At 40.7% G+C, this 22894-nt stretch overlaps 1 protein-coding gene across 9 annotated transcripts; it reads right to left on the minus strand.

The window, feature by feature from the left end:
* Window positions 1-931: 931 nt before the first annotated feature.
* Window positions 932-22110, minus strand: ZNF227 (zinc finger protein 227). Of its 9 annotated transcripts, none has more exons than XM_060083968.1 (7): window positions 21694-22110; window positions 16113-16276; window positions 13888-13961; window positions 11390-11451; window positions 9899-10025; window positions 8855-8977; window positions 932-5215 (listed from the first exon to the last, which is right to left on the minus strand). In XM_060083968.1, exons 4-7 carry the CDS (start codon window positions 11447-11449, stop codon window positions 3159-3161), a joined length of 2367 nt encoding a protein of 788 aa, XP_059939951.1. In that variant the 5' UTR covers window positions 11450-11451; window positions 13888-13961; window positions 16113-16276; window positions 21694-22110; the 3' UTR covers window positions 932-3158. The 9 variants fall into 9 exon arrangements, with proteins under 9 accessions (XP_059939951.1, XP_059939950.1, XP_059939946.1 ...); XM_060083967.1 differs by having other exon boundaries at window positions 21664-22110; XM_060083963.1 differs by having other exon boundaries at window positions 16113-16553; window positions 21664-22110.
* Between the last annotated feature and the right edge of the window lie 784 nt (window positions 22111-22894).

A 22894-nucleotide genomic window follows, 5' to 3' on the forward strand; every position in this document is an offset into this window, starting at 1 on the left:
CCCAGAATCCCTCAGCGGAACAAGGGCCTACACCTCCTCCCTTCGAGAGCGGAAGTGACTCTAACTACCCGGCGCTGCTGGACTACACTCCCCAGAATCCTCGGCAAAGTAATGCCACTTTTTTTGGTTTGCTTTGTTTTGTTTTTAAATATAAACCGGTTCAGTTCAGTTTGGAGGCGCAATTAGCACTTGATCTTTTTCTTTTCCTTCCTTCCTTCTCTTCTGGAGGGTTTTTTGTTGTTGTTGTTGTTATTGTTACTAATAAGTGAGACTGAAAAGTAAATGTGGCTGTATAGTAAATAAAGGCGAAGAGAGGAAGATCTCAAACTCGGTTTATTGCCTTCTTTACTCTCCTTGTGCCTGGATGCATGTAGACCCCTGACAATGTTTACCTAGCATGAGCTATTCATTCCAAGATGCCAAAGACTCATGAGAAGGAAAAGTAACCTTTGATCAAGCCACAATATAAATAACGACTTTCCCACTTTTGTTGGTTTTAATTGCTCATTTTGAAATCTGGAGTTTTCCAGCAAACGAAAGAAAATGCATTAGCAAGAAGTGAAGGAAATACTGTACTTTGAAAAAGAAAAGTCTAGAATACAGGCATACCTCGGAGATATTTGGTGTTAGATTCCAGACCATTGCAATAAAGCAAACATCGAAATAAACTTGAGTTGTATGAATTTTTTAGTTTCCCACTGCATATAAGTTTACACTATAATGTAATCTAAGTGTGCAATTACATTATGTTAAACAATAATGTACACAACTTAATATAAAAATAATGCTGTTGGAAAAATGGCACCAGTAGACTTGCTTGACACAGGTTTGCCACAAACCTTCAATTTGTAAAGTTACCATAATAAATAAAATCACCATAAACACAATAGGAAAATAAGTAAATACAATAGAATGTTTTATTTTTCTTCAGGATGGTCTAAATCAATGAGCCACAATTATTCAAAAAGTAGGTGCATAAGTGGGGTATCCTGCTCAGATAACGGTAACAAATACAACTTTTTTCAGCTTTATGAGGTATAACTGACAAGTAAAATTGTAATATATTTAAAGTATATGTGATGAATTGATATACATTGTGAAAGGACTCCCACAGGTGAATTAACACATTCATCACTTCACATAGCTAACTCTTCTGGGGGGAGAAGAGTGAGAACTTTTAATATCTACTCTCTTAGCAAATTTAAACTATACAATACTGCATCATCAACTGTAGTCACCATAGATTAGATCCTCAGACCTTGTTCATCTTAAAGCTGAAAGTTTGTACCCTTTTTATAACCAACCTCTCCCCATTCCCCAGGCAACCACCACCATCACACTACATGGTTCTAAGTTTGACCTTTTTTTCCCTTAGATTCCACATATAACTGATACCATGCATTATTTTTCTTTCTCACTTATTTCACTTAGCATATGCCCTACAGTTTTGTTCATGTTGTCACAAATATTTCTCCATATGTATTTCCTGTGTACCAGTGGTTAGAATTAGAGGTTCAATTTGATTCAGGTTTATTTTTTTTTGGAAAGCATACTTCATGGGTGGTTCTGTTTGTATCTCCTATTACCCTAACTGGAAGCTGCCAAGACATCTAAAAAGAGAGCAAGATGAGAAAATGTTTTCTACCAAATATCAAGACTCATCGCAAAGCTATGGTAACTGAAGCAGTGTGGTATTGGGAAAATTATTGAAAAGTAGACCAATCAAAGGGAATTGAGAGTCAAGACATCCATCTAATCATATATAGATGACTGATTTTCTTCAAAAGTGGCACTGCAAAGTAGTGGGGAACAAGGGAAATGTTCAGTAATTGGTATAGGCACAACTGGATATTCATATGGTGAATAATCAAATTATGTGGAAGGCAAATATAGACCTTTCTTTGAAGATTTGTTGATAAGTTGATTTTAATTCTGTCACCTACCAAAAAAATAAAGAAAAAGGAAAGAGAGAGGGAGGGAGGAGGGGGAGAGGGAGAGAAAGAGAGAGACAACTGCTAAAATGTGAATAAGGTCTGGAGGTTAGACGTTATGTATCAATATTCAATTTTCCTGAATGCTATACTTGTGCTGTAGATACGTAAGTAAATATCCTTGTTCTCACAGTATTACTTAAGTATTCAGATGCAAAGGCTAGGAGGTCTGGAACATACTCATGGTTAAAAAAAAGCATATGTCAATATGTGTGTGCATATATACACATTCACATACATTAAGAGAATAATGACTCAAACATGTTAACTGGTGAATCTGAGTACAGGGTACATGAGAGATTTTATATAATTTTTACAACATTTGGAAAGTTTTAAATTATTTCAAAACAAGAAGTTTAAAGAAATGCAAAAATTTATGTCAAGCAAAATCCCATCATTTAGAGATAAGTAAAAATAAATACCTTTTTTTTTTCTTTTTTAATGAGATCACAAAACTTCCATGCTTTGTGTTTTTCCAGGTTAATGTATTCTGGACATCTTCCAACATCCATAGCAACAATTTGCACTGGATAAGTAAATCATAAAATACTTTGGCAACCCAACTGATTATTTCTGTTTGCTATTATAAACAATAATGCAATGAACATTCCTTTATATACATCTGCGGCAGATATGTATTTACTTCTGATGATCAAAGGTTCATCTCTGGGGATCTATTCCTTAATTTTAATCCAATATATCATATGAAATAAAGCAATCATATTACAAATTCTTCACTACAGGAAATTTTTAGTAATTTTATTCATTTCATAGTTTTACAGCTTTAGTAAAAATAACGGTCACTGTAAACAAGTATAAAATGGAAGTTGATGGAAAAATAACCCCAAAGCCCTCCTTGACATCCCACCTCAAAAAAAAAAAACTAGTTAGTATACGGCAAATATCCTTTTCACACACTGTCTTTAGGCATATATACACTTTGAGAGATCATTTGTATCACGTGGATCTTACCAAGAGGGTTACAACCTATTTCTCCCATTACTATGTATGGTTCTATGTCACCATTTTAATGGATTTGCTGGGAAGATTCCATCTGAAGGAATCCCTTTCCACTCTCAATACTTCATAGAGTTTACCAGCAGCATGGACTCTCCAAAACCTTGAAGGTGTGCATCCTGACTGAAGTCATTAACAGACTTCTCACTTTTAAAGACTCTTGCCAGTGTGGACTTTCTGATGGTATGTAAGCCGTGAACGGTGACTGAAGTCCTTACCACATATGTCACACTTGTATGGTTTTTCTCCTGTGTGGACCCTCTGGTGGGCGTAAAGCCGAGAACTCTGACTGAAGCCCTTCCCACACTCTTCACATTTAAACAGTTTCTCCCGAGTGTGAACACTCAGATGGACTCTAAGATTGGAGGGGAGACTGAAGGCCTTCCCACACTCCTCACACTTGTGGGGTTTCTCTCCTGTGTGGACCCTCTGGTGATGGCGAAGATTCAGGTTCCGCCCGAAGGCTTTCCCACACTCCTCACATTTGTAAGGCTTTTCACCAGTGTGGCCCCTCTGGTGGTATATAAACTGTGAACTGTAACGAAAGCCCTTTCCACACACGTCGCATCTGTAGGGCTTCTCCCCAGTGTGGACCCTCTGATGGGACTGAAGACCAGAGGACTGGCTGAAGCCCTTCCCACAGACACCACACTTGTAGGGTTTCTCACCCGTGTGGACCCTCTGATGGACCCGGAAATCTATGGCCTGACTGAAGCTCTTATCACATGCCTCACATTTGTAGGGTTTCTCTCCTGAGTGGACTCTCTGATGTGCATGAAGGTTTGATCTCCAACTGAAGCCCTTCCCACACTCCTCACATTTATATGGTTTTTCTCCAGTGTGAATGACTTGGTGCAGTTTAAGATTTGAACTGTAACTGAAGTCCTTACCGCACATGTCGCATCTGTAGGGCTTTTCCCCTGTGTGGACTCTCTGGTGGGTCTGAAGCTTTGATGACTGACTGAAGCCCTTCCCACACGTCTCGCATTTGAATCGTTTCTCCCCGGTGTGGACGTTCTGGTGGACTTGCAGATTGGAAGCCTGACTGAAGCCCTTCCCGCACTCCTTGCATTTGTAGGGTTTCTCTCCCGTGTGGACACGGAGGTGGATGTGAAGATCTGTGTTACGGGTGAAGCCCTTCCCGCACGCCTCACATCTGTACGGTTTCTCTCCAGTGTGGACCCTCCGGTGGCATATCAAAGGGGAATTGTGACTGAACCCCTTGCCGCAGACATCGCATTTGTAGGGTTTCTCCCCGGTGTGGACCCTCTGATGTATATGATAATGCGCGGCCTGCGTGAAGCCCTTCCCACACTCCTCACACTTATAGGGTTTCTCACCCCTGTGGACCCTCTGGTGAACACGAAGGTTAACGCTCCAGCTGAAGCCCTTCCCGCACTCGTCGCACTTGTATGGTTTCTCTTCGGTGTGGACTCTCTGATGGCACTGAAAATTTGAACTTTGGCTAAAGCATTTACCGCACTCCTCACACCTGTAAGGCTTCTCCCCCGTGTGTGTCCTGTAGTGGATGGTAAGGCCTGTGCTGCTACTGAATCCCTTGCCACAACTGTCGCACCTATAGGACTTCTCTCCCGTGTGATTAGATTGACGGGGATGAAAGGAGTTCCTGTTGAAACCATCGCTGGATTCACATGTATCGACTTTCCCTCGCGGGTGAATTCTTTGATGACTTTGCAGATGGGAGCATTTCTCTCCCAGGCAAACCCTCGGATGAATTGGGAGCACTTCACTATCACTGAAGCTTTTCCCACACTCTCTACAGGGATACGCTATCTCTCCTTTGCAGGGTTTCTGTTCTGTGTCAGTTTTCACAGGATCACTCAGGGCTGATTTCTTCATGAAGGCTTCACATATACGTGGGTTGTTTTTCCCGTTCGTTTGCTTACCTCTACTCTGATTCGCTGACTCACTCACACACGTATTCCCATAGGAATCCTGGGTTCTCGAAATCAAAAACTCTTGATTTTCAAGGTAACTGGAACTATCGCCTTTGTGGTTCATCACATGGTTCTCATTTTCAGAAACCTGAGAATCACCTTGTAGGAAATGGGAAGTCCTCCTCTGAAGACAGCACGTTGAATCACTTGCGACCTGTTTCCAGATTTGCCAGCAAGACGGCTCTTCACGTGAAAGGTATTTTAATGCGACTTTTCCAAGAATCTCCACCTCATCGTGATTCTTGCTGCCTAAAAGAAAAAGCGATATTCAGAGGTGAGGACAAGTAAGTGCTTTGTTCAGAAACACCAGGATTTCACACTCAGGGATAAGGCCTTAAAAAACCAGGGAAAGGGTCATGTCTGTACCACACCACTTATCCTTTTGTTATGCTTTTTCGTGTAAGTGGACGCGAAGAACAGGGTCAAAGGACTCTTCTGTAAATGTGACCTATTTAGAACCACAGGTCTAACAGTTTAACAGAAGAACTGTAGGTTTGAAATTGGATGGCTGCAGGGCAACAAAGACAACCCACCTTCCAACCTACAGCAACGTCAATTAAATGCCTAATCACCTGTTCCTTAGCAGGCTTATGACAAGTGGGCTTCTACTGAATTAGGTTAGGAAAGCACAGACTGTAGGCATTAAACAGTATTTTAGGTCCTGGTAGAAATGATCTTCTAAGAGTAAATTTGGGAAGCAGTTGGGATAATAACATTCATTGTTCTAAGCCTGGCAGTGATTCTGGTCTCTGTAAAAAGAAGGGGGAAAGGGAAAACTAACCTGGGACAGCTGAGAAAGAACCTGGGAGGAGAAGAAAGAGAGCAGATTCTCAAAGGCAACCCTGAATGGAGGAGAGGGAGAGTTATGTTCAGCTTGGAAAGCTTTTGCCCAGGAAGCTGCGAACCTTGCTTTTTCTCTCATTCCCTTCGGGTCTCTCTGCTCAAATGTCATTCAACTGGGTGAGGCCTTCCTATCACCCAGTATAAAATAATTCCTCCCACCCCAACACACCTTCCACTCTTCCCATCTGCCTTACTCTGCTTTCTTTTCCCCCATGGCACTTATTATTTGATTTACTACATATTTCCTAATTTTTCCCTGCCCATTTAGAAGAACTAGGATGTAACAATCATGGGGAAAACAAGCACTTTGATTTCTTCATTGCTTCATCCCCACTGTAACAGAATTTCTCAAGTTGCTGGCATATACTCGTGAACTGTGAAATCCATTCCGTACACTGTGACATTTCAAAGAAAAAGAAGTGGGAATTCCCTGGTGGTCCAGTGATTAGGACTCAGCACTTTCACTGCCAGGGCCAGGTTCGATCCCTAGTTGGGGAACTAAGATCCCACAAGCTGCATGGTGCGGCCAAGGAGAGGAAGAAAAAAACGCCTCAATATTCTGTAATAACCTATATGGGAAAAGAATCTGAAAAAGAATGGGTATGTGTATGTGTATAACTGAACCACTTTGCTGTACACATGAAACTAACACAACATTGTAAATCAACTATACCCAATATAAAATAAAAATTAAATTTAAAACAATAAATAAAAATAAAAGAAATTATGTGAAAAAAATAATAAAAACATGAAAAGCATATCACAAGCAGTAAGGGTAACACTATATAAAATGCTTGTTTCAGCTGTAGACATACACATAAATATGCACATATGTTACATTTATACTTGGTTGGGATGTAAAATATTTCTTATTGAGGGTCATAGTTAAAAACGTATGAAAGCCACTGGCTTAAAATGTTTAAAGTGGTACCAAGTCCTGAATGATTAATTTGCTTAAATAGAAAGTTACATTCAAATAATATAAACTGAACAAGTCCCAACAGGTATGTGCACATTTCAGGGTATGGTAGGCTAATTGAACATCCTAAAGATGTCCACGCCCTAATCCCTGGAACCTGCGAACATGTTAACGTACACAGCAAAAGGGACTTCAGATTTGATTAAATTAAGGATCTTGAGATGAGTCCAAAGAAGTCAAAAGGGTCCGTATAAAAAGGAGACGGGGGACTTCCCTGGTGGCACAGTGGTTAAGAATCCACCTGCCAATGCAGGGGACATGGATTCGAGCCCTGGTCCGGGAAGATCCCACATGCCACGGAGCAACTAAGCCTGTGTGCCACAACTACTGAGCCTGCGCTCTAGAGCCTGTGAGCCACAACTACTGAGCCCACATGCCACAACTACTGAAGCCCACACCTCTAAAGCCTGTGCTCCGCAACAGGAGAAGCTACGGCGATGAGAAGCCCGTGCACTGCAACAAAGAGTAGCCCCCGCTCGCCGCAACTAGAGAAAGCCCATGCACAGCAACGAAGACCCAATGCGGTCAAAAATTAATAAATACATTAAAAAAAAAAGAATCCCTGCAAAAACAAGCCCTTTATTTTGCACTCCAGTGACCTATAAAGAACATTTTAGGTAGTACTTGTACATGGAGCATGGTTGCGAAATCCTGAAACATGTGGATGCTGAAGAGGTCAAAAAAACCTTTGAGAAAGGGTGGCAGAAAATGCTACCAGATTTGTTATAAAAAGACTTGGTCTATGACACAAAACTCAAGTGTAACAATATGTAGGATCATGATTCCTGAGGTTCAGTTTGCATATAAAAATGAACCCCAGTGAAACTAACACAACATTGTAAATCATCTACACTTCAATTAAAAAAAAGAAAAAGAGAATGAGATCCTTTCCAGTAATATTCCTGAATGCATCAAACGTGAAGCAACATGTAGATATGAGAAGGGAGATTGACAAAAGCAGATGGTTATATCCATTAACCACTCTCAGAATTCAGGGCCTAATCTATCATGTTTGCAAATAAGCTTCTCTCCTTCATTTTTCAGGCAGAGGGAGAGTATATACATTTACATCCCCTAGGAATATCTGATGTTTTTAAATGGGCAGAACTGAGGACTATGCAAATTAAAGAGAAGGGAAGGAAGGGGAGAGAAAGGAAGAGGAGGTCAAAAAGTGAAGTAAACAGTGAGGATCTGAGCAAAGGCAGGAGAACAGAGGGCCTTGAAAGGCTGGGGAGAAAAGTGAAACAATGGCTGGGGATCCAGAGGATGAGGTGGTCTTCACAGATGAAGAAGGCTGGGGTCATAGGTCAGGAGGAGCTGTGAGGAGAGCTTCCTCACTTTTACTCAAAAGAATAGTAATTTTTAAAGTAATATCTTCATTCAACAATTATGTACTGAGCATCTATTATGCAGAAGGCTCATCGGAGGCTTTGGGTAGAGATGGGAAATACAACTGCCCAAATTCCTACTTTCAAGGGGAACGGATGATGAACAAGTAAATAAAGACAAGTTACGAGGTCAGGAGGTTATCAGTGCTTAGACACAAAATAAGGCAGGGTGAGGGCATGGAGAATGGAGAGAGGATGGCACTGTAAATGGGGCAGACACACAAGGTCTGTCTGTTGAGACGAAATTTGAGCAAAGACCTGAGTGAGTAAGGGAGTAGCTGGGGGCCTCTACACTGAGGCAGAGAGCTAGTCGAAGGCTGGGAAACAAGAGAACACTCCAAAGGGGCCAGGATGGCATGAATGATCTAAGAAAGGGTAAAAGGATGGGTGATCAAAGAGGAACTCGGTGAGGAGGCCAGATCAGGTAGGGCCCTGCAGTCCACTGTAAGGACTCAGAGTGAAAGGGGAGGCCTCGGGAGGGTTTTGGACAGAGGAATGGTATGATCTTACTTGCTTTCTAAAGAACCAGTCTGGCTACCATGTGAAGAGGTTACAGGAGTGCAAGGGCGGAAGCATGGAGACCAGTTTGGAGGAAGCTGTCACAGTCCAGGCAAGAGATGACAGCACGTGGACAAGAGCGGTCATCACGGACGTGGAGAGAAGCAGGTTAGCTGGTACCTGAAATAACAGCTTTGCGGTTCTCACTGGAATGCCCGTTTCTTTGGGTTTCTCTCTCCATCATCCAAACCTTTTCTTCTGTCTCCAACTGGGACACCATATCTGGCTTGAAGGGAAGATGTCCTATGAAAAGGCAGATATATATATTTAAGATGAACATACAGCTTAAATAGATCTTTGTCTAAGTTCTATAACCCTCAAGTGATCACAAACTGTAACAAGAAATGAATTCAGGGAACTATACTCAATATTCTGTAACAACCTATAAGGGAAAAGAATCTGAAAAAGAATATATATATAATTGAATCATTTTGCTGTACACCTGAAACTAACACAACATTGTAAATCAACTATACTTCAATCAAAAAAAGAAAAACAAATTGAGGTCACAACCTAGTTCATATCTATATATAGATAAAATTAGATTTAGCCAATGTCTGTTTTTATCATATTTCCCACACTCTCATACCACTTACTGCAAACGGTCACAGTTTTTGCTACAATGTGAGGGGGTCTTGATAAGGAACTCAGACAGTTTCTATTCTTATTCCATTTTATTCTATTTCACTGAAAAAAAAAATAATGCCAGTACAATGAACTAAGTTGATTCCATGATCCACCAAAGTATCTGAAAGACAAAGTACAGAAGCTAAGCTGCCCGTTTATAGTTCATCTAAAACAGGGTTTCTCAGCTGAGGCACTATTGATATTCTGCACTGGCTAATTCTGTGTGGTGGGGGGAGGTGGTCCTGTGCATCTCAGGCCGTTTAACAGCACTGCTGGCCACCAGATGCCAGCAGCGCCCCTCCCTCAGCTGTGACAATCAAAACTGTCTCCAGACATTGCCAAATGTCCCCAAGGAGGCAAAATCACCCCTGATGGAATTTTGCCTGAGCAGAGAGGGACCAGAAAAACCTATGGATTGGAAAAACTTGTGTCTTCAAGGTCAGGGAACCGCTTCACAAGGTCCAAAGCTTTCAACAACTGAGGACCAGACACTCTCAAGAGAGTTGAGGTTCAGGGTCAGAGAGTGCCTGTCCTCACCCACTGAGACCAGGTTCCGGAAGTTCTCCACCATCACATCCTGGTACAGTTTCCTCTGGGCGGAGTCCAGCAGCCCCAGCTCCTCCTCGGTGAAGGTCACGGCCACGTCCTTGAAGGTCACCGCCTCCTACGACATCAAGCACATGTCACCTCAATCTCACAACCTCCACTGGAAGAAGGGCATCATCGAGAAGGATAAAGAAGATTAACCGAAAACATGGTTACCGATATGGAGGGACTCCATGCAGTTTTCAGTCCCAACACTTGCCCCTCTCAGTGACAGTGATGTCACCTCCCCGCTGTCCCACTCTATCTCTGCTTTTAATATTCGCAAAGTTCACAGGCCTTCCGCAACCCTCCAGGACAGGTACACAGCTCCTCACCTGTGCTTTCAAGGCACAAGCCATAACCACCTGCTGCCACACGCACAGCTGGTGAAGGCACAGGGTGAGTTCAAATTTCAAGGTTTTAACGACAGGACCCTGGGCAAATTCCTTTACCTCTCATTATCTTAATTTCCTCTTCTCTATAGTGGTGTCTAAATCACAAGGTGTTTGAAAGGATTAGACAGAGTGAACATATGTAAAGCACTTACAACGGTGCCTGGCACATAAGAAGTGCTCAATGAATTTGAGCAGGCAGTATCATTAAAATCTCTTTCATTCCATTTTGTGACTGCATAGTATAGTATTCCTTAGAACTGATGATGTAGCTTTAATCAATCCAAATAAAGCACAATCAGTTACAGATTTTTACTTATCATCATCTGCTGTAAAGATCCTTTCACAGAGATCTCAACCAAGAAGTAGCAAATGCACTTTAAAATTTTTGAAAGCATAATGGCAGATTTCCCTCTCAAAAGGTTTTCCCAATTCACCTTTCGTATGAGGGAGTACAAATGTTCCTGAATCTCTAGACTGGCCAAATAAGACATAATTCCGTTTTTTTAAAAAAAGAAAATCTTCAACAATCTAAGTGAAATAAATAAATAGAAAGCTTTCATTAATGTTTGTACACATTTAGTTATTAAATTATTTTCTTCATAAATTTACTTTCCATTATTGTGACGCTCCTATTCTTTCTTTTACTCATATTCCAGTTGGGTCTTACTTTATTTTACTAATTTTAATAAGAATTAGAGATATTAAACCTTTATCTAATGTTTATAAGTATATCCCATCAATTCAAATATTGCAAATATATAGCTGTGAATGCCTGAGGGAAAAGGAATATGAGAAAGCAAAAAGAGGTAGTTTGTAAACAGAGTAGTAGGGTAAATTATCTTTCTCTATTCCAAATTTCCACAGTTTTTCAAAGATTGCTTTGTGAAATAAAGATGATAAAATAAACCAAACAAAACGCACAGTCTGGCACACAACATGCACTCAAGGTGTGTCGTGTTCATTAACCTTTCCAAGGAAGAGAAAAAAGGTGTGTCCAATCTTTGAGAAATAAAATCCCTTAGGAGACAGAAAGCAATGCCTTACTTACCTGAAACTCAGTCATTTTCTCCCACTCCTTCCGGGGAAGGTCAGAGTCCTGAGAAGGCATAACTGGGGAAGGACAAAGAAGCCATGAGATGCACGCCAGGGCTGTCAGGAGCCCATGTGGATCTCTGCAGAAATTACACATGAGCACTCATACTCTCAGGCAGAGGTGCTCACATACAGCTTGGTAAGCAGAGCTTGGAGTAGACTGCAGCTACTAGCAGGACTGTCAGCCAGCGGCCACTGGACAGTGAACAACTGGCACAACCAAACACGGTATCCCTACCATACAGAGTTCTGATCCTACCATAAAAAATGAAAAGACAATCTATGGACTGGGAGAAAATAATTGCAAATTATGCTACTGAAGGGATTAATTTCCAAAATATACAAACAGCTCATACAGCTTAATATCAAAAAAGCAAACAATCCAATCAAAAAATGGGCAGAAGACCTAAATAGGCATCTCCAAAGAAGACATACAGATGGCCAAAAGGCACATGAAGAGATGCTCAACACTGCTAATTATTAGAGAAATGCAAATCAAAACTACAATGAGGTATCAGAATGGCCATCATTAAAGTCTACAAATAATAAATGCTGGAGAGAGTGTGGAGAAAAGGGAACCCTCCTACACTGTTGGTGTCAATGTAAATTGGTACAGCCACTATGGACTAAAGTATGGAAGTTCCTTAAAAAACTAAAAACAGAGCTACCACAGGGTCCAGCAATCTTCCTCCTAGGCATATATCCAGAGAAAACTCTAATTCAAAAAGACACACGCACAATGCTCATAAGTTATTTTTGTAATAAGAAAAAAGGCCCAATAAAAATTACATAAAACATGGGACTTCACTGGTGGCACAGTGGATAAGATTCCGTGCTCCCAATGCAGGGGGGCCAGGTTTGATCCCCGGTCAGGGAACTAGATCCCACACGCATGCTGCAACTAAGAGTTCGCATGCCACAACTAAGGAGCCCGTGTGCTGCAACTAAGGAGCCGGGAAGCCGCAACTAAGGAGCCCTAGAGCCGTAACTAAGGAGCCCACCTGCTGCAACTAAGACCCCATGCAAGCAAATAAATAAATAAATATTAAAAAAAAAATGTCCACCAACATAGGAATTGATAAAGAAGATGTGGTACATGTATACAATGGAATATTACTCTGCCATAAAAAGGAATGAAATAGTGCCATTTGCAGAGATGTGGATAAATCTAGAGACTATCATACAGAGTGAAGTAAGTCAGAAAGAGAAAAACAAATATTGTATAGTATCGCTTCTATGTAGAATCTAGAAAAATGGTACAGATGAACTTATTTGCAAAGCAGAAACAGAGACACATGTTGAGAACAAACTTACAGATACCAAGGGGGGAAGAGGGGCGTGGGATGAATTGGGAGATTCGGATTGACACATATACACTATTATGTATAAAAGAGATAACTAATGAGAACCTACTGTACAGCACAGGAAACTCTACTCAGTGACCTGTGGTGACCTAAATGGGAAGGAAATCTAAAAAAGAGGGGACATATGTATACGTATGGCTGATTCACTTTGCTGTACAGCAGAAGCTAACAACATTGTAAAGCAAATATACTCCAATAAAAATTTTTTAAAAAATGATGCATGCACCCCAATGTTCACAGAACTATTTACGACAGCTAAGACACGGAAGCAACCTAAATGTCCATCAACAGATGAATGAATAAAGAAGTTGTGGTATGGAATGGAATATTACTCAGCTATTAAAAAGAATGAAATAATGCCATTTTCAGCAACATGGATGGATTTAGAGATTATCATACTAAGCGAAGTAAGCCAAAGACAAATATCATATAATATCACTTATATGTGGAATCTAAAACAATGATACAAATGAACTTACTTACAAAACAGAAATAGACTCACAGACACAGAAAACAAACATGGTTATCAAAGGGGACAGCGGGTGGGGAAAAGGGAGGGGGGAGGAAGGGGGAATAAATTTGGAGTTTGGGATTAACATATAGACACTACATATAAAACAGATAAACAACAAGGACCTACTGTATAGCACAGGGAACTATACCCAGTACTTTATAATAACCTATGATGGAAAAGAATCTGAAAAAGAATATATATATATATATATATATATATACATATATATATAAGACTAAATCACTTTACTGTACACTTAAAACTAACACAACATTGTAAATTACCTATACTTCAATTAAAAAAAAGAATAATAATGAAAATAAAAACCTAAAGAAGAAAAAGATTTCTGATCCTGAGGGTGGCAGGAAATGAAAGGCAACGTAACAATGTGGGTTTAAAAAAAAGAAAAGAAAAAAAGAGTTCTGGAGTCAAAGTCCTAGGTTTAAATCCTGGAAAAGATACTACGCATCCATGTAATGCAGGGGTATTACAAAAAACCTCTCTGTGCCTCTCTTCAGTCATCTACACAATGAGGATAGGATATGAACCTGGCCACTCCTCGTAAACCATACCTACCTCATAGAGTTGTTCCAAGGATTCAAGGAGTAGACGGAAAGTTCTAAAAATACAGGAGTCCCTTTTTCTTGCAGCTGCAAAAAAGCAGATGATCCTTTGCATCATAAACTGTATTTGCCAATGTCTTTTCTAACAATAACAACAAAAGAGACCTGAAAGGCACCTGGATTTTGTATATGATTGCTCTCCTATGAAAGTCACCTGTATTTTCTGAAAGCCCTGATTCTGACTTAAAATTTCTCCTTACTTAATAATTTGTTGCCCAGTTAATAATATTTTATTCACACTTGTATTAGTTTTCTTAAAAAGTATCATTTTGGGTCAATTTATTTCACTGAAGCCAGAAAAGGCTTATTGGTAAAAGCCTTTCATCCTATGTGCATGGAGATAAAGAAAAACACATAGAAAAGAAAAAGAGACAAAATAAAAGTCAAGAAACATGGAAGATAGATTGAGAGGCTCCAACATTTGTCTAATAGGAGTGTAAGAAGGGAACGGAAGCAACTACAGAGAGGTTTTATTTCAAGAGATAACTGCTGAGTTCACATACAGAAATTCTGAACAGTATAAATAAAAATACATATACTCATAAACAAATGACAGTGAAACTCAGGAAGGCAAAGGATAAATAAATAACTAAAAACAACAACAAAAATCCTTAAAGCTCCCAGAAAGAAAATATGATTAATCTAATGAAAATGACAATTAGGTTGACAGAAACAGGGAAGCAGAATGGAGATCTAAAATATATGAGTATTTCCAAAGTGAAGAAAAAAAATCGTGAATCTTGATTTCTATGCTCAACTAAATGGTTATTTATATGAGAGAGGAAGAAAGACGTTTTAGCTGATTAAAAAAAGAAGAAAATTTACAACTAAATGAACCCTGAAAGAATCGATGGTAAGGAAACATGTAAATATGTTGGTAATATCTTTGTTAAAAGAAAAAAAAAAAACCTAGAACGATATGGCAAATTTTGAGGGTGGTTTTAATAAAAGTAAACCTATAACCTAGCCTAAAGTGAAAAAAAAAAAAAAAGGTGGTATGAGGGAGCCATCATCAAATTTCAAGTGTAATTTTATTTAGTCTCTATATTTTTCAGAATGAGAATACATGCTGATTAAATCTAGTATTTGTTGAGACAGATATCGTTTTTAAAAGTTAAAATACAAGACCACACAATTTTCAAATGAGTTGAGGGTAAATAAAAGGAATAAACTAAACTGAAGATAATAAAAGAGAATAAAAGGAAGAAATGTAAAGCATGGTGATTTAAAAATAAATATTTTAAAAATATTTTACATAAATCAATGAAGTTAGAACACACCCTCACACCATACACAAAAATAAACTCAAAATGGATTAAAAACTTAAATATAAGACAAGACACCATAAAACTCTTTTAAAAGAGAACATAGGCAAAACATTCTCTGACATAAATCATATCAATGTTTTCCTAGGTCAGTCTCCCAAGGCAATAGAAATAAAAGAAAAAAAATAAACAAATGGGACCTAATCAAGTTTACAAGCTTTTGCACAGCAAGGGAAACCATAAACAAAATGAAAAGAACCTATGGAATGGGAGAAAATATTTGCAAATGATGGGACTTGATAATGGCTTAATTTCCAAAATATACAGACAACTCGTACAACTCAAACAACCCAATCGAAAAAGAGGTGGAAGACCCCAATAGACATTTCTCCAAAGAAGACATACAGATGGCCAATAGGCATGTGAAAAGATGCTCATCATCGCTAATTATTAGAGAAATGCAAATCAAAACTACAATGAGGTACCACCTCACATTGGTCAGAATGGCCATCATTAAAAAGTCTACAAGGGCTTCCCTGGTGGCGCAGTGGTTAAGAGTCCGCCTGCAGATGAAGGGGACATGGGTTCTCCCGTAGGCCATGGCCGCGGAGCCTGCGCTCCGCAAGGGGAGAGGCCACAACAGTGAGAGGCCCGCGTACCGCAAAAAAAAAAAAATTTTTTTTAAACATATTTTAAAGTAAATAAAACATTTTATATTTTTAAAAATATTTATTTTAAAAACACATGTACGTGTGGTAGAAAAACACATGTACATATTAACAAGCAATTAAACATTTTCAGGTGTAGTCAACAGACAACTCATCTTTTTCTTAGTGGTAATTTACTAAGTGAAGGAAACCTGATCAACTGAAAACAGATGACGGACCAACAAAGACCTTTCAGTAGTGTGTACCTGGGGCTATGCTGTGAGGGGCCAAGAGGTCCTTCCTTCCTCCCGTTTCCGAATTCAGGACTGGCGAAGAAAAGGACGTGGTGGAAGAGCACGACTGTATCCGTCTGCCGGATACACTGCCACGGGACGTCCCCAGGCACTAGCGCGGGGTGACCCGGTGCTTCCTAAAAAACGAGATCAGGAAAAGCTCGGGAAGGGCTGTCTCCCGACGTCTGACAGAAGGGCCGTGCCATCGCTCCACGCTCTGTCCCTTCACTGGGGCGTCCAGTCAAAAGGGCGCTCGTGGGCTTCCCTGGTGGCGCAGTGGTTGAGAGTCCGCCTGCCGATGTAGGGGACACGCGTTCGTGCCCCGGTCCGGGAAGATCCTACATGCCGCGGAGCGGCTGGGCCCGTGAGCCATGGCCGCTGAGCCTGCGCTCCGCAACGGGAGAGGCCACAACACTGAGAGGCCCACGTACCGCAAAAAAAGAAAAAGAAAAAGAAAAAGAAAAGGGCGCTCGTGAGAAAATTAACTGCAGCAATAGCAAAAGCCAACCCGTTATGTGCCACCAGCGTTCGAAGCTGTTGACACGTATGGTCTCACTCGATTCTAATCACAACCCTACCCAGTAGTGACCGTCTCTCCCGCTATCTTACAGAGGAGGAAAGTAGGACGCACGGATAATCAACAACTCGCCATATATTGTACCGACAGAAGTAGCAGCTCTGCTTGGTAAACGGGGGAGGAGAGCAGGATGCCGCACTTCCGCCCTCCACCTCTCAGCCTCCGCCGGCGGCCGCGACTTCTCCATCTAAGACAGCCGCCTAGGTAGCGACTAGTCCCACGCTCAGGCCGAAAACGCTCGCAGGGGTCTTGGGGGGTGCAGGGCCGACTCACCTCCCGGATCGAAAAAAATGGTGGCTGCCTCGCTTTCCCGGAGCGGAAGTGCCTCTGACTACACAGCGCTCGGAACTACACTTCCCAGAAGCCCCGGAGACACGCCGCAGCCCGCCGTTTCCGGATAGAGTCCAGGGGAATACACTTCCCAGAGCCCCAAGAGGAGGAAGGGCCGTGTCCTCCCCTTTGGAGCTTTAAAACAAAACAAAACAACCCCAAACTCTTGGGAGTTCTCGGCCAACGACTTCCAGGATCCCCTTCGTGTGAAGCAGTTCTCTGACGCCGGTAGAGCTTAGCTTTATCTCACTTACAAACAAAACATGATAAACAAATATTTGAAGAGTCAGAATCTTAAAGGACTGCAAGAAACAGATCAGTGTAATAGAACTGTACCCCCTCTACCAGAGGAAAAAAAGGGGGGAGAGGGGAAATGATAGGCTTAAAATGCAGTTTTAGACGATTTTTAGATGAGTGAAAAACCCAAAAAATGCAACAGGGGCAGATTGTATTGTCGATTTCCACTATTGTTAACAGAACAGTCAAATAATTCAGAACTTGGCTGCTGAGGACAACAACACATGGAGTGCAAAGACAAGCTTCAGCATGGACTGTGTGATCAATTTCTCAAATCAGGGCCATTGTAATCGATCCTCAGGGAGTTTCTGAACTTGAAAGACAAGCACGTTGTTGTTAATTAGGTGTTTATACAATAGTCACTACAAAGACTGTTCAAATATATTGATGGAAGAAATTTGCACATACTGAGGTATGGGGAAGACATTCTGGCTTTTACGTAATTTAACTTTACACTTTACACTAACTAAAACAGCCTGTTTTGTGGCCTAGTAAACATACATCTGCTTTAACCATTGAAGAAAAGGGTGCAGGACTTCCCTGGTGGTCCAATGGTTAAGAATCCGCCTGCCAATGCAGGGGACATAGGTTCAAGCCCTGGTCCAGGAAGATCCCACATGCCGCGGAGCAACTAGGCCCATGTGCCACAACTACTGAGCCTGTGCTCTAGAGCCCACGAGCCACAACTACTGAGCCCGCACACCACAACTACTGAAGCCTGAGTGCCTAGCGTGCTCCGCAACAAGAGAAGCCACCGCAGTGAGAAGCCCGCGCACCGCAACGTAGAGTAGCCCCTGCTCACCACAACTAGAGAAAGCCTGCGTGCAGCAACAAAGACCCAATGCAGCCAAAAATAAATAAATAAATAATAAATATATTAATTATTTAAAAAAATTTTTATAAAAAGTGTGCAGTGTCCAGAAGTAAAGAATGCCCGTCTTGAAGAGAGAAAAATGCCTCCCTTTCTGGGATGTCAATGCTAGCTTTCCTTCAATGATAAGGCTCCCTGGAGCTGAGGCCATGCTGACTCGTAATGTGAGTGCTAATGTCTTTTTTGAAACCTTGAAGGAATATACTCCTGTCATGTTTGATGTTCTTTGTTCTGACAAGATATAAAACTGTGCTGAAAACTATGCTTCTTTGGAACAGTTCCTCAGAGCTATCTGAGAGGCTGTCTCCCAAGCTACAGTCTTCAGTTTGGCTCAAATAAAACTCTCTTCTATTCTTATTATAGGTTGATTATTGATTATTTCCATTAACAGTATGACAGAATTGATGTTTCAAAGAAATGAGACTGGAGAGAAGAGAGGAATACCTACAACTATCCATATATCCATGACAATATATTTTTGCATTTCTCATTTCTGAACATATATTCCTTTTTCTGTTATCCTTAGCAGCTACCTCTTATGGAGCACTTAGTGTGTGCCAGGGACTGCTCCCAACTCTTTAGACTCCGGGATCTCACTTCATCTTCACAACTTTTTTTAGGTAAATACTATTATTTCCTCTATTTTACAGTTTACAACAGAGCCAGAGGCAGAGAGAGTTAAGTAATTTGCCCATGTTACTAAATTAGTAAGTACTAGAGCCAGGTTTCAAAATTTGGCATTTGACAGCCAGAGCCTGAGAGGTAACCATTACACTAACCACATCTTGTATAATCAACATGAACAGAATGTTGAACTTCGATCAATTTTTTCTCCTTCCTGATGCCAGAAAGCTGTAGCCTAACATGGAAATTCAATCCTTTTCACATGCATGTCTATCCAGTGCCCTTAAGGGAAGGTCCAAATACTTTGGCCAGCCTCACGAACAGGAATCTTCCATATGCTTGCTTCCCTCTTCAAATCTGCTTTCCACGCTACATGTCCAGCCATGGTGAATCGCTTGTACTGCTACAAAAAGCTTTTTTGTATCTGCTGTTCCTTCTTGTCATATACTGCTGCTCTATTCATTTCTAGGTCATAGCTTAAATATTCCCTGCTCCGTTAAGACTTCTTGTGAGTTCTTGTCTTGCAGACGAATACGAACCATGCATGATAACCACGACCACAGACTCGGACTCAGGCTGCCTATAGGTTAAATACTCGTTCTGCCACTTACTTGGTGAACTCTGTCCCTTCTTCTTCATTTGTAAAATGGAAATAATAGTAGGATTGATATGAGGAAGATACATGTAATCAATACATGTAAAAGCACTGGAAACTCTGCCTGACTCACGACCACCTACTACAAGTTAGCAAATATTCTCAGATGATAAACACAGGACACATAAATTAGAGATAGTTGGTTTCTAAATAAGTTTTCTTTAGACCATTAAAATATTATCCATAATTAATGTATATCAACTTTTGAATGCTGTGAAAAAAATTAGTAGATACTGCAACCCATTGAAAGTGAGATAAAGGATCACTAAAGTTTATATTGTTCTCCTTTGCTGTTTCCTAAGTCCATTTCAGGAATTTTGAATAAAATCTAACTGAGCTGCAGGCCTCTGTTTCAGGATATTGGGCAGCTACACCAGCCACAAATACTGAAGAATTTCTCCCTGCCAGTCTTTGGTGCTAAGTACACTTTAAAGAATATGACATTCTCCCTGCAACAAAGTAGCACACAGCCAAAGAGAGAAACAGATCAGAAACCAAGATTTAGAAGACTGGACTGTTTCAAGTCAAACTTCAAAATAGAGAAACCAAATTCATAATTATTTCTCTCCAACTTTCAATGCTTCTATGTCCCTAAACTTTACCTACATAACTACCATCCTCCTGGCTACCAGGAATGAAAACCATGAAGTTAACAGTTGCTTTCCTTTGCTCTTCATATATCATCAATTTATGTTAATGGATTTTAAATTCTAGTGACTCCATGACTGGGGTTTGTTTTTAGTTTTAAATTATTCCATCTTCTCTTCCTTCCAATCTCCCCAAAAGTATTTTGTGTGAGAAGGGGAATGGACACAATTAGATAGGGAAAACTTTGACAAGGGTTGCAGACGACTGATGGGGTGGTGGGCAGGTTTCATTACACTATTTTCTCTGTTTGGGCCTTTCCTTAATAAAAATTTAGGAAGAAATACCATGCGTAGTACAGCTCCAGTGCAAAATGCATTAAAAATGTTAACAGTGTTATCTCTAAACCTTGAGATTATGGGTAATTTCGTTTCTTTCCTTTTTACAGTTCTGTATTTCCTAATCTTTCTATAATGGGCATACATTCCTTTTATAATGAGGATATAAATTACAAAGCCCCAAACCACTTCCAAACCTGATAGAAAAAAAGACTTCTTTAAACCATTCACATGACTATTTCTGATGATTAAAAAAAAAAAGTACAAAAGTACAGCATAGAGATTAAAAACCCAGATTTGAGGCTTCAACTCCTCGGGTTCAAATGGTAGTTCTGCCTCTTACTAGCTATTAAGTCTTGGGCCAATGAGATAAACTCACAAGAGTAAATTTTTTTTAAAAAAAGAATTTTTCCTTGTCCAAAGGGTCTGTTTTTCCTGTTCTTTTTCTTAGAGCAACTCCATAAAAAACCCAGGGCTTTTGGATCCTTTCTTTAACCTTTCCATATGCATGAAAATCTTGTTAGAGGCTAAGGAAGCCTCTTACCAAATTTACAACCCAGAAGCGTTTTTCAAAGTCCTGGGGTTTTTCCCTTTAGAATGTAAACATCTTAGAAAATAACCCAGTGTCCCAGTCACTGTGGGAGTGTAACGAAGGTGACTTTCAGTGAGTTGTAAATCTGCTAGCAGGGGAGATCAGATATATTTTATTATTCCTTCAGAGAAAGTCAATTAACAAAACATTCCCAAGTAAATTTAAGATGAATTTATCAAAGAATTTGCTGTAAATGGGGGCAGTCACTTCCTCTTATAGGAAAACAAGATACCGTTAATCTTGAGAATGTATGTACCAAGTCGTCAAAAATAGACTAGCACGTAATTGCTGTATAAATAGTGTTAAATTTCTTTCTCTGTAATTTCTTTCTCTGTAACCTCTTTCCACAAATTATCTACAACACTGTACTCTGGAAATGCTTATTCAGTAATAAGATTGCTTTCTTTTCGACACTCTGTAGAGAAGACTGTGTGTTAGGCGGGAGCTTTATTTCCCTCAAACAATACCTCCGGTTTCCTTATCTGTTAAAAAAAAAGAAAAAAGAAAAAAAGCCTAATAGCTTTACCTACCTCATAAGGCTGTTGCGGTCATTTAATGAAGTTAATTTGTATAAAATGATAAGGGACTTATCAATGATTAATGACACTACTTTAGTGATGAGAATAATGAGGCCAAGATAGATTAAGTAACTCACATAACGTTATAACGCTAGGAAGTGGCAGACCTGGCTGGTAGGAGAGGGAAGCCGGTTGGAGCGCCGGGAGACCTTCAAACCAGGCGACGAGCGACTCGGGCTGCCCCAACACAGGGCTGCACGAACCTCTCCAAACGGGAGGCTCAGCGGAGGGGAACACAAACTTCCCCCAACCCCATACTCTGCAGCCGGCAGCAGCTTCTCTTACTCTCCCAGAGGACGAGGGCCAGGGCCTCGCTGGCTCCCCGCCCAGGCTTGGAGAGCCCAGGCTTGGAGGGGCCCCGGGAATTGAAGACCCATCTACCTGAGGGGAAGGTGGCCCACCCCTCCTACAGCGAAAGCGCCGCCTTCCCACTAGAGTGGGCCCGTTGACCACTTCCCAGAATTCCCTAGCTCTGCCGTCCAGAAGCGGAAGTGCTCTGGGCTGCACGGACCTCAGACCACACCTCCCAGAATGCCCGAGAGAAACGGCGGCCACGGACCCGCCCCCTGAAGAGGAAGTACTTCCGAGTACCCTGAGCTTCTAGGCACTGAATTCTTGTAGGGGGTTCCTGAAACACTCAGGCTAGAGGAATTTTAAGAGCTAGTTGTTGTTGTTGTTGTTGTTGCTGTTATAAAATTGCCTTAATTCAGTTCTCTCCGGCAGCGGCCTGCCATGCTCCTTAAAATACTGAGTCTGTAATTGCTGTTATCAAAATATACATCTGTGTCACCATAAAAAAAACCGCAATTGCTGCCCCTCACGCCTTACAAAAAGAAATGCCAGCGCGGAGTTTGGCAAAGTTGTACTATTTGGCTCTGCTACTGTCTTTCTTGGTGGCTCCTACCCATTCTGTTATTGAAAGCTAAGCATCTCTTTAGCCATGGGCAAGGGGCTTGAGAAGAGGTCAGGGTAGGGAGGAGTCCGTAGTAAAACCTTAAAGAGCTGCCTATAAGAATAAGGATAAAAGGGTAATGGACCGCCTTTGGGGGAGACTGAAACCAAACTCCAAATTACCTCAATTACTTGAAATTGAATTAGTGAAGATTTTTTGTCAGTATCTTCAAGCATCTAAAAAACAAATGAAAACTCTCTAGGGAAGAGAGCATCATAGGCTTCAAATTATTTCTATAATTTAAAAACATATTAATATTGGACAATGTAGTCCTTGAAGAAAAAAGCATTATAAGATATACAAAGAAACAATAAGTTTCAAATTATCATGAATAACAGCTTCACATAATGTAAAAG

Source organism: Mesoplodon densirostris, chromosome 19 (assembly GCF_025265405.1).
Source record: "Mesoplodon densirostris isolate mMesDen1 chromosome 19, mMesDen1 primary haplotype, whole genome shotgun sequence".
In the NCBI taxonomy this organism is placed as follows: domain Eukaryota; kingdom Metazoa; phylum Chordata; class Mammalia; order Artiodactyla; family Ziphiidae; genus Mesoplodon; species Mesoplodon densirostris.

Bases quoted from the DNA above. Each gene is read 5' to 3' on its own strand.
- ZNF227 (XM_060083968.1), bottom strand. From the start codon at position 11,449: ATGCCTTCTCAGGACTCTGACCTTCCCCGGAAGGAGTGGGAGAAAATG. The intron at 8,978-9,898 runs GTGAGGACAGGC...GCCTTTTCATAG, and splicing joins CCGGAACCTGGTCTCAGTGG to GACATCTTCCCTTCAAGCCA. The intron at 5,216-8,854 runs GTACCAGCTAAC...TTTTTCTTTTAG, and splicing joins CCGCAAAGCTGTTATTTCAG to GCAGCAAGAATCACGATGAG.